The following is a 12,427-nucleotide window of genomic DNA, read 5'->3' as shown; positions in this document are numbered from 1 at the left end:
GTCCCCCGCTGTCAGAATGTCGTGTCCTTCGTCGCAGAAACGGCGGATGCATGTTTTCATAGGGCACAAGATCCGATCACAAACGTCTTTGCCATATTGCGGTTCAGAAACGTCATAGCGACAAACGTCTACACCAACCCGTTCACTAACTCTCCTTGCTGCAGCGATTAGAGAGTTATTATGGTAGCAACCAGCTTCATCTGATCTCAAATAAACTTGGGTGATGTGAGGCTTCTTGGCCTTAAGTTCTCCTAATATGTTTTCTAGAATAGAACACACAGCGAACCAATCCTGTTGGTATGCATCAAACAGATGGGCATATGACTGCATCTCCAGCTTTCCACTGACGTCAAGATCGCCTGTGATCACCGTCGATATGTGCCAACTCAATCCTCTCTTACCGAACCAGTCGGACTGATTTTCTCGATATCTAAGCTACATACATACATCCTTTATTTGTCTTGTAGGTCAATAAAAAAGTGCAGCTAAAAAGCTGATGTGGACCTAGAACTAAAGTGTATCTACAAAATTTAAAAAAATTAAGTTAACGAACTTACGAATCGAATTATTTACAATAAATAAGAAAGAATACAATACCCAGTAAGATAATCGATAGTTAATTGACTATAGTGCTAGTACATTAGTATATGTAATTTTACAATGTCTTTGTTAATTCCCTGCATTCCATTAAATGTTATTTTATCTAAAATGTTGGATTTTGCTTTAAGAGCAGATTTCAAAGAAATAACGTTCGGTTTACTTTTTAAGTACATAGGTAAGTTATTCCAAAGAATTGACGCACGATGACAGAAAGAAGAACGAAGGAAGTCACTTTTAGGGCGTTGCTCGTAAAGTTTCAGATTATCCCTGAGATTTCTCAACGGAGAGTGTTTAGTAAACAGAGAGCTTATCCCAGCCGGAGCTCTGTTGTAGAATGCCTGATAAGATATGGTTTCAATCCTCTTCTTGTAAATGTACGATAATGACTTCCATTTTGTCATTGCCAGGACTTCAGTGCTTAGAGTAGATTCCTTTATGTTAAGAATAAATCTCGCTGCCCTGATATCAATGTCTTCTAGGGTCTGAAGTGATTTTGAAGATCCCCATAGAGCGATTGAATACGTAATACTTGGAATGATACCTTTGAAACAAATTGACTCTAATATGCGATTGTCGAGACCTTTTAAGTGTTTGAGTTTCTTCACTCTTGCTGAAAAACGTTTGCTCAAAGATTTTACATGTGGCGACCAAGATAGTTTGTTGTCGATATGAATCCCTAAACAAGTAGCTTTAGAAACAAAGGACAACTCATTAGGCCCTAAACAAATATTTTGTAAGGGACCGATGAATTTTGATTTAGATAACAACATTAGTTCGGTTTTTGCAGGATGAATAGTCATGAAGTTATCCTTAGCCCATTTGTTTAAATCGGCGATCGCTTTCTGTATCTTAAGTAAGTAAGAACTGCATGAACTGCTGAAGAAACTTCATCGCCCAATCCATTATTATCAGCGCACAATTTGGATTCACGAACAACATGCGCCTTCCAGTGCAAGATATCTGCCTTTGCCAGCTTGAAGTCGTATAGCAGATCTTCTCGTTCTTCATTGCTGTAAGGAATCCACAGGGCACTTTCAATTCTATCTTCGACTTCATCGAATGCGTTTCGAAGGTCTTGGCAGTCACTGCAGCTTTCTGTGTGTTGATGGGAGCATTTCTCTTGGAAGTCAGGATCTTGTTAGTCACTAAGTGCGAACTTGCGACAATGATCAGGGCAAAAGGCTTCCTCAGGGTTGCAATGAACACGAAAATTGGTTTTCAAATAGCGTTTCCCATTCCTTAGCCTTTCCTTGATTTCAGTGCACCATTGCCTGTCCATCCCTCCTTTCTCTAGATCATCGACTATCGATTCAATTTTATGGAAACCTGCAGAGCCATCAGCGGCCGTATTGTCGAGGCCTGGTAAAGACTTTCGCTGCGAAGCTTGTCTTACTTCCAGAATCTTGAAGAGGGTAGTGCGACTTACAGGTTCAAATCTCTCCTCCTGACAGAACTGCATGTACTGACTAATCATTGTAGAACGAGTTACTGTACGGACAACGTTTAGCATCTCCATTGTCTGGTCACTGTCTAGCTTAAGTAACTTAGTTCCGATAAAAGATAAAAGTACGGGTGATTAATAAACTCAACGAAATGATCAACTTTGCTCATATCAATGCGGACACGATGGTATTTCTTCTCCTCAGGAGCCAAGCCTGGACCTATCGCTCTTGCATTACACCGCGCTCTATGTATCTGACGTGTAGACAGTTTTCCAACTGGCGAAATGGCGTTGTCTGCATTTCAGCAGCATGTGCTCGTATGGATGTTCTTGCTTCAGCTTTAGCAACTCTAGAGGATCGAAATATTATCTATTTTGCCGTGAGGTATAGGCGCGGATTTATAAACATGTTAACCGTATTACTAAAGAGGGGCATTAAGGGACCGGTTTATGTAGAGAGAAGGGAAGAGACCAGGGGGTTTAAGGCAATTTTCCATTTGCAAAGAGGGAGGAACTATGTTTGTTTAGCTCTGGGTTGAAGGGGGTCAGTATGTAAATTTTGCAAGAGGACTTCTTAGTGCCATATCGGGAAATGAAAATCATCACAATTCACCAGTTGGGCAGGTCACATTACGGATTTACTGCAGTTAAATAATTATTATAGTACATTTCCTTTAATTTAATCCTTTAATTTCTTCAACATTCCAGAATGGCCTGCTTAACTATTTCTCTGCACGAAAAACTTCTCTTCAAATAATCAGGGTGCGGTTGTGGAAGAACTAATTTGTTTTCAGTATTCAGTATTCCTTATTGGTAAGCACTTTGATTGTCACCATAAACAAACCTTGATTGCAGAAATTCTGGTGTCATATCATTCAAAAAGAATTCAAAAAGGGGTCCACGCAAATTGAGTGATCTTTGCCTTAACTGCTTCCATGGTCTAGGACCTCGAACGCAATAAACATAATCAACAAACCTCTCAGTATCCGCTTCTTCCTGGTTAGACAAGACTTTAGCAGAGCTCTGCCATCCTGTTGCCGCCAGTCGCTCAGCATGCTTCTTACGGCAAGTGGTGCAGATAGCTATGTGTAAATAATAACAACAATGCGTACGATAAATAACAGTAAACTATTCCTGAATGGTAGTAGAAAGACTCAGAAAGGGACAAACTATGCGGAGGAGTTCACACTATGGTACGTGCAGCCCAGCGCTGGTTTTATATTCTCCAATATTGTTTGCCATTCAGGCTAGTAAAAAACGAAAACAACGGAGAATATATAGTTGGTATTGGTTGCTAGACAGTAAAAAGGAGTACATTTTAGTTTTAGATATACACCAATGAAAAACAACAACAGCTGAAGCCTGAAATATCACTGGTATTAGGGCTAAACGGGACTCGCCACAAGAATTAACCGAGGCCAAAGTGTACTTACGTGATCCGACAGCAGTATTTCTTTGAAAAATAAGCTTTATTTCGTCGGCCATTTGGAAGGTAATGACGTGGCTGCCCTTCACACTTGCAATTTTTCCTGTGTGGTCAGGGTATTGGCAGGATCTTGGACCACGCCAAAATCGTCCCAGTAGATGTCTGTGCCTGGGGCAGATGGTCCATCCCTTCAGTTGAGAGCTTGACAAGTGCTGGATTCCCGCTCTTGATGTGATCAGTTTAACCTCTGTAACGTCACTACACTTCGACGAGTGGCAGCCAGCCAAATGGGCAGATATGTCTGCATTGCACTCTGATAGCAAAACATGCGCAAGTTCGTCCCTACTAGACCCACATGGCGTTTTCAATAGTTCGTGGAACGAACAATCTGAGTAGATGGAGGACATTTTAAAGCGAACACCGAAGACTTGTCGATGAAATCTGTTTTGGTTTTGTTTGCAAATCTCTCCCGACAATCATATTCGATTTAATTTAATTAAGATAATTAAAGAGACAATTTGTTCGCGAAAACTTTGATAAATTTTCACAACGTACAAGGGTAAAATGGCGTAAACGGAAAAAAAAGCCGATTTTCTTTCAAAATTAAACGTCTGTGGAGATTCTCTATTTATTACCTTACCCTGTATTAATATACATCTCAAGATGTTTGTTTTCCAAGTAATTCCCTTAGAAACTGATAAAAAAAATTTAACAGAATTAGCACGGAACACGGAACTGATGAAATTTTTTTTTTCTTAGCAACCCTAAAAAACCTGGCCATACACATATCAATGAATTTTGTCCTCTCAAAAATGCCCTTCATTTGCGCATAAGTGATTATGTAGACGACGAGTCTCCCTTGTCTTCTCTTGCTTATTCTTCACAAACAGGCCAATTTTCGTACATGCAAGATCTTGAAGGTTGAACGGCATTTAGGATGAAGTAATTGACTTATCTATATAAATATTTTCTCAAGAGAAGGATGTTTCTCAAACTTGCGATCAAAAAATAGTTGGAACGGCGGTTCCTTTGGTGTCAAAATAGCGCCGAATAATTGTGAAAATAACGAACCCTTTTACGCAAGCGAGTGCCCAAAAGTTTTATTCTATGATGTGTTAGCCTTGTATAAGTACTTTCCAGCTGTAGTAGTCTTAGCTCTAGATCACATCCCACATCTGAGAAAATAGCTTTCAAACGCAGGTACCTCCCGCCTCAAAAAATTCTCGGCTCAAGATAAGGTATTTTGAAACATTCATAACTCAGTAAATATTTTGTAGAACTCAATCGTTGAACCTGTGATGCATTAAAGAAGAGTTACTCTTAAGTATATAAAATAATCAGCTTTCCATAATAGAAAGCAGAGCTTTGCTGGTGTCCGATATTTACAGCTAGATCGAAGGTGTTACGGACGGCAAATTGTGGAGTTCAGAGGTCACCTCGGAAACAGTCCTCTAAAAAAATGAAAAGCATGGAATTGATCAAAGTAAATGCGATATTTGTACATGGGATAGGGTAGTCGACAATCACTGAAAATATCAAGGAAATCGGTGAAGTGCGGAAATTTGCCTTATCCGTTCTTACGCGGACAGCTTCTTAAGCTCTAAGCAATTTTGAGCCAAGGCAACCGGAAGTTTTCCTCTTTAACTTTTCTTGACACTTCCTCATTTACTTTGCTAAGTATCTTTGCACTATTACAGACGATTAGTTTAAAATATCTGGGAGAGAATACTGTTCTGGGATGTGAAATGTGCACTTCCGGTTTCCGACCGTGACTTAAAAACGGGGCGCTTTTAAGCTTCCTATTAATGATCCGTGGCTCAGGTTGTTGAGCGCCAGGAATGCGGAAGACGGTAAGGATCACACGTTGTCGCTTCCAAGTTAGGGTTAGGGTAACCCTTGTTACCAGGCGCGTAGGAGGGGGGGTTCGAGGGGTTCGAACGAACCCCCTTTGGTGGTCAATAATGGAGGACTGAAAACACAAACTGTTGGTTTTCAGCTTTTAGCAAATAGTGGAGGGATGGAAAACAAACTTTGAGCGTTGCAGCTTTTAAATTACCCTGCAAGAAAATGCTAAAAGTATCGGGAAAGTATTAAATTGTTAGGAGAATGGGTACAAGTGAAATTCGTTTAGTGTACAAAGCCGGTATGTACGCATGAAGGTATCAAGTTAACAAAACGTCGGAAATGTTGTTGTTATGACTAAAAATACCTGTTATTTTACACCCCATCGAGTCTGAAACATTGACTAGCACAATGCTGAACACAGCATTTCCGGGCCTCTAGATTTCAACATTTTCTGGGGGTCATGCCCCCAGACCCCCCTAGAGGCTCGCGCCTCCGGCGCTCGTATTTAAAAGCCCCTCTTAATAAATATTCCTGTCAATACGAACACCCCTCCAAAAACCTCAGCTACGCGCCTGGTTACCACTTATTCTGGAAACGTCGAAACGTCGTGCCATGTTGTTTTATAACATTTTATCGCAGATTTTTATTGTCAAAGAAGTTTTATTGATTTTTGCTACATCGTGAATTTCAAGTCGTATCCTGGCACGAACCCGCTTAATAATTGATGGTCTGCCTGTGGCTTTTGAAGCGCAAGGTTTACTGGGAAGCTTACCTCACAAGCTTACCTTTCGTGGCGCGAAATAAGAAATTTCACAAAATTTGTACAAGGCGAGTTCTGATCAGTATCATCAGAAACAATGCCATGGGATTCAGTCGAAGTGGGTTTAGCTGGAGGCGAAGAAACTGTGAACTTTGGGCCCAGGAACGAGAGCGGCTCGTCGTTATATCAAGTTGACACTTTGGCGAGCGTATCACCCAGGGAAGATGTAAGTTGGATTCCTTGCATTCAGTTGGGTTTCTTCGCCCGAAAATGTCTCGCGCTTTGATCCTGAAAGTTACATAAGATGCCCTTAGAAAAATAAGACATCGGACGCCTATGTCGAATTTGATTTGTTTATAGTACGAAGGTCTCCTAATTCAACACTGTGAGGAATGAACAGACTTGTCATACCATGCGTATCAACCAACGTAATACATACATTGTACATGTATCTAACTCAACATAACACTTCAGCTTATGAATTTCAATTTTTTGGATATTTTACCCACCTTTCTGAATGCGGACTAAAAGTAATTAATGAGTAGTCTCTTTTAATAAATGAATAAATTAAATAAATAAAATTAATTATTTAATACAGTCTTATGTGTTTACCTTATGTCAGTTTAACTTAACTGATTTATTAAATTAATTAATTTTGTCAGGTTTGGAGATATATGTATATATCTATTTGCCAGCGGGGAGGTCTGTATAGTGAAAAACTGTGACTGAGGTCTTGAAAATGCTCCCAGAGGCCGCTCCCGGAACCAATCAGGTTGCAGGATTTGTTGAATTCCGCCCGCTCACGCACTGAGAAAAAAAAATCTTATTAAATGTTTTGGTGTGTAGTATTGCTAAGTATTTTTCGAGTTGTGCTGCATTTGACGAGCCTGCTAGGGCAAGTCAAAATACAAACAACGAGTAGAAATACTCAGCGATACTTCACACCAAAACATCTAATGACCTAGTTATTATCCAACTTTTTTTGCACTAAATTTTTAGCAAATGAATTGTAAACAACCAAGAACGGGCATTACTAAACCACGAAACAGTGAAACACCGAAACAATGAAACAAAGCACCAAAATACCATGTATGACCCCACCATACATTGAGTACTAACCAACAAAGGTTGGATTTGAGATTAAATATAATTTTTGGCCTATTTAGGCCTAAAACATTATTGCTCCTAATTCAGTGAGATTAAGATTAGGATTCAGATTAAGACTGAGATTAGGAACAATAACGTTTTTATTCCTAATTAGGCCTAAAACAATATTTAATCTCAAATCCAACCTTTGTCGGTTAGTATTCAATGTATGGTGGGTCATACATGGTGTTTTAGTGCTTTGTTTCGCTGTTTCAGGCTTTTCGTGTTTCACTGTTTTGTTGTTTTGTAATGTCCACCTGCGTGCAGGTTGCGTGCAGGGCAACGTCAGCAACTAAACTAGATAAACCGGTTCTCTACTGTACAATAACCAAGTGTGCAAATAACTAACTGTACAATATTGTGGAATATTTGTACTTGTCTCATGCATTTTTTGTACAATAACTAATACGGTTGGATAAAAAAATAAATGCATTTATGCTTCTCTTCAAATGGGAATTGAAATGAAGTTTAGCTATGTTTGTATGTTCCTTGCTAGCAGAGGTCTCTCTTCTTTGTGCACTTGCTGGGCTGACGGGTATGGGTAAAGAAACCTCTGCCTGGTTGAAACTCACAGTTACTTAGCGACCGAATCCTTAATGACGATTTTACACATTTTTTCGGTAATTTAAAATAAGTTCACTGGACTGAGTTGATTCTTTAATAGCTTGTTCAATCAACACTTACATGATGATTTGAAGTGACTTTGAATTCGTTATTCACTTAGCTTGTATTATTAAAACTCGCATTCTTGATATCATTTGGCCTTGTTTATTGATAATAATGATAATGACATGACTTTTTTCGGGAATATTGTTTATTTGCGCCCTTGTAGTGCAGTGCCACTATGACACTATGCGGGTGCAAATAAAGAATATTCCCTCAAAAAGTCATGTTATTCCCTTATTATTTGTAGTTTAATATTGCTGTATGGCATGAAGTTATGAAGTTGAAAATACTTTTATTATAATTAATACTGTATTTATAATGATAAAATATTTGATGTGCCAGGTTACCAGTTGCCCCCACGTCTGTGGATCGTCCTGTCCTGAAGGGTTTTGTCTTGTGGCATCTTCACAAGTGATATTGTTTAATGCAAGTTGTGTAGATGTTCACGCTTCATTAAAATTTGGTAAGCTGAAATTTTAACCATGCTTCATATACAGAGTACTTTAGCAAATGGTTGGCAAGTACATGTACATGTATATCCAAAAATAATGGCTGTTTTATACTAGAGAAGCATACAAAGGTAAAAGGCAAAGTCTGCATACGAGCCTTTTTTTTAAGTGGCCCATCAGGCGGAAGCTCATCCCGGTTTCAGTAGCATGAAGCGACTAGGAGTATTTCTACTTCCCCCTGGATGGTATGCTAGTCCATGGCAGGGTTACCCCTAGCATTAAATTTGCCGGTACCCATTTATACACATAAAATTATTATTAAATGGCTGTCCCCTAAATGTTCCCTCCATTTAGGCATTGACCCCTGGGAGTGAGACTTAACAGATTTTACTCTGTCTAAAGCCAGGCAATTGTACATGTCAACTGGGGGTGTCCTAGGGCATTTGAGATGGCAATAGGTTGAATTCAGATTATTTTGTCTGGTATAAAGATGGGCACAAGATGCATAATGCATTTCGACAAGTCAGTTGAAGATGCACTAAACTGGATACATACATGTACATTGTATACATGTAGTTTGTTGAGACGCATTATCGTCTTGTGGCCGTCTTTATACTGGTTGAATTTAACACCTGCAGAAAAAATGTTTGCCTACAGTGTAAGTTCATCCCAGGTGGAATATAGACGGACAACATGAGAGACCCATCCTAGGGCATCCAAGGGTACCCGAGGAGTTGATCAGTTAATTTTATGTGTTATGTTCTTTTCTGTGCTTTTTGTTTAATCAACTGTCCTACTTTCAGTTCATTTGTTTTTCTGTGTCAGCCCAACAGTATATTCAGTTTTTTTTCCAGTTACAGTGCCGCTCGGAGATAAGCGAACAGCGCAGACGCAAAATTAACGCACGCAATACGCGTAACGCGTATACAGTGTATGCGTTTTTTTGACGCATCTAAAATTGCGTATCGTATACGCCTTTGTGCCTTTGTTAGTCATACCCGTAATTTTGGTGTTCCTGTTATTGTTTACGAGGACAAAAGAATAAATTGCATGACTGCCGACAAGTTGAAAATTTACATACGCATGTACATGTATGTCGCTTTGATTACTATCAATTTTGATCCGCAAATGCCGCCGATGAAAATATCCACAGGGCATTATTTCGAAGTTTAATACCCTTTACATGCAACAAAGGTCTTGATAGACGAGCGAAATTAAATCAGCAAATTATGTCCCGAAAAAATACTAATGAGCCTTTTTGCGTATGTGTTGACGCGCATCGGCGTTTTTTTTACGCGTTTTGCGTATGCGTTTTTTGCGTATATTTTGGTTCGCTTATCTCCGTGCTGCACTGTATTATTATTGTACATGTAAGCTTATAGAGTGTAACATAAATTATGTAATTTTTTTGTCCATTTTGAAGAAGGGTTTTATTGGTAAGATTTTCATTTTGACTTATTTAACCCTCTCTTCATTTCGTTCTCTGTTTTTAAGTTTTACACTACAATAATTTCATTGCAGCCATAACTTCTTTTAGGAATTACCAAACTCTGTTGTGTTAAATACAATATTTATTTCTTGACAAAGAAGGATGCAAGATGATATAAAACTTACAATTATAACTTCTAAGGTTTCACCCATGATAACAAAACAGCTGTACCCTGTTGTTGACATGCGTAATGAAATAGCAAGGACCATTATTAAATTATTTTGGTTAGAAAACAAACAACGCCATCTTCTTAAAAATCACGAGCAATATAAAGAAATGTACACGTATAAAGGTCAATTATGGGAAATGCCTGAGCTTTTGAGGTGTGTTCCCAGGTGTTACCACTGCTTTCAAGTGTGTGGGCTTCCACTTTTATCATTGTGATAATTATTGTATGACCACTTATTATCATTTCTTTTCCTATGTTTGCAGAATGTGAGATTGACTGTGTTGCATGGAGTGATGATTCATTGTTTCTTGCCATCGGAGAAAGGTATGTGATGGCATTCGCTATGTTGATCTGTAATCTGTGCTAAAAAGTGCCAATCACCTCGACACAGTTTTCCACTTTATTTATTCTTCGAAACCGTTCCAAGTACATTGTGTTGTTTTTAGAAACTTTTTGTATTGAAAATTCACTTGTTTATTTGCTTTGAAACACTGAAAAAGTGGTCATACTTTGATCCATAGCCGAGCGATGAAGGGGAATGGGTTCAATACCAGGTTGGTGTCACAAATCAATTTGCATCGTTGTTTTTCAAAGAACCAACAAAATGTAAAGCAGTCTATGACGTCAACCTGGTAGAAACCCCTTCATTGCATGGTTATGGATCAAAGTATAACCAGTTTTTCTGTCTTTCAAAGTAAATAAAAAAATGAATTTTCAATCTAAAGTTTCCAAAAACAAGACAATTTGTATTTGGGACACTTGTGAAGAAGACAATGTAAATGTAGTGGAAAACTGTGTTAAGGTGATAGTCACTTTGAAGGCAAATGTAGAGCATACATGTAATTGCATAACTGTATTGTTTGGGGTGAGTTCATTAGTCCCTTCACAATCAGTAGTGGGCTAAGCTTTTTTCTGCTTTTCTTAGTGAGGGACCAGGGCTACAACAAGTTGCAAAAATAGTGGAGACATTTCACCCTCTTGGGGCATTATTATTTTACCTATTATCTCTCACACTGCAGCCCCCCTCCCCCCTTTATCAGTGTTGCTAGCAAGACAAAAAAAATTGTTGCAAACTTATTAAACAGTCAACATTGAAATGGGGAGAGAGAAAGGGAAGTGAGACAGCTTTAAATTCTAGATACGGCGGGTATTGAAAGCTAGAAAAAGTTTTTTTTAAATGGAAGCGTCTCAACAATTTTGCAACTTGTTGTAGTGCAGTGGTGAGAGCACTAGCCTTCCACCAATGTGACCCGGGATCGATTCCTAGATTTGACACCATACGATGGTTGAATTTTTTTGGTTCTCAGAGACTCTGCTCGGAGAGGTTTTTCCCCGGACACTCCTGTTTTATCCTCTCCTCAAAAACCAACATTAATTAAATTAATTAATTTTAATTAATTTTTGATTTGATTTATTCCAATTTCAGTTTGTTTGTAGTCTCCCCAATTAGTGGAGCACTCGTGCTCAGCAAAATAACCTTTAGACTTCAATGAAGTGATTAAAATTACATGTATATTATTATTATTATTATTGAAAGACTAATTTTCATGATAACAGCTGTTGGCATGACTATGACTTTTAATAATATTATACTGTATAACTTTGACAATGCAGAGTGATATGCATCAGGGATTACAGAATTCTCTTGCTAATTTTTTTTGGCTGTTATACAAAGTACAGAGATATGTCCAGGTTTGCACCTAATTAGATGCACGCGGATTTCAATAAGCGTCATGAAGTGTCCCTTTGCTCTTCTCGCCAACTTCAACATCACTTGTGTCTCAGAATACAGACAATTTATGTCACAAAGTGTCCCCCAAATGCTGATCTTTAAGTAAAGATTAACTGCTGCATTTACCCAAAGCTAAAAATAACGCTAACCTTTACCCTTACCTTATTGTTGAAAATAGGTAGCAAATGCTTAGACTTAAGGAGACACTTTGTGTTGGATGTCAAAATTGGGCGTCACTGACTAACTGAGCTTTGCTCCTTCAGATCCTTCTCCTGTTATAGTACTGCATGTATCCTCTGCAATGACTGTGCATTATGCAGACTGTATCTCTCTACATTAATTTTACCAACTAGACCATCAAGCCACCAGGAATTGAGCTATTTGTTTTCTCTCTTAACCTATGTCATTGATTAATCATAAAATCAAAATTTAATATTGTCAAGGCCTAAAATTTTTGACGCCTCCTTCAGGGAGAACATACTTTGTACTTTGTCAATTTTCACGTACATGTATGTTCTAGAAGCTTACTGTGTCTAATTTTGTTGACAGGTCAGGAACTTTCCATTTTCTTCATGTAGCATCACGACAAATACTTTTTTCTCAGGTGAGTGGAAGACGTATGTATGTCCAAATGGCATAATACTGTACAGTGTATGTACATGTATCAAATTTGATACATACTTGTATTATGCTGGCCCTTACCC

The 12,427-nt window shown here is 38.5% G+C and overlaps 1 protein-coding gene across 1 annotated transcript in view; it reads left to right on the top strand.

Moving 5' to 3' along the window:
* The first annotated feature begins 6,090 nt into the window (after positions 1–6,090).
* The window catches only part of LOC138025362 (kinetochore-associated protein 1-like), an 86,069-nt gene continuing 79,732 nt past the window's right edge, over positions 6,091–12,427 (top strand). Inside the window, exons 1-4 of the mRNA XM_068872584.1 lie at positions 6,091–6,298; positions 8,227–8,347; positions 10,255–10,315; positions 12,273–12,327. Of these exons, the coding sequence (XP_068728685.1) occupies positions 6,170–6,298; positions 8,227–8,347; positions 10,255–10,315; positions 12,273–12,327 (366 nt within the window). The 5' untranslated portion in view covers positions 6,091–6,169. The remainder of the gene's footprint in view (positions 6,299–8,226; positions 8,348–10,254; positions 10,316–12,272; positions 12,328–12,427) is intronic.

The sequence above is a fragment of the Montipora capricornis genome, chromosome 12, assembly GCF_036669925.1.
Source record: "Montipora capricornis isolate CH-2021 chromosome 12, ASM3666992v2, whole genome shotgun sequence".
NCBI lineage: Eukaryota > Metazoa > Cnidaria > Anthozoa > Scleractinia > Acroporidae > Montipora > Montipora capricornis.
This window is presented reverse-complemented; position numbering and strand designations above follow the sequence as displayed.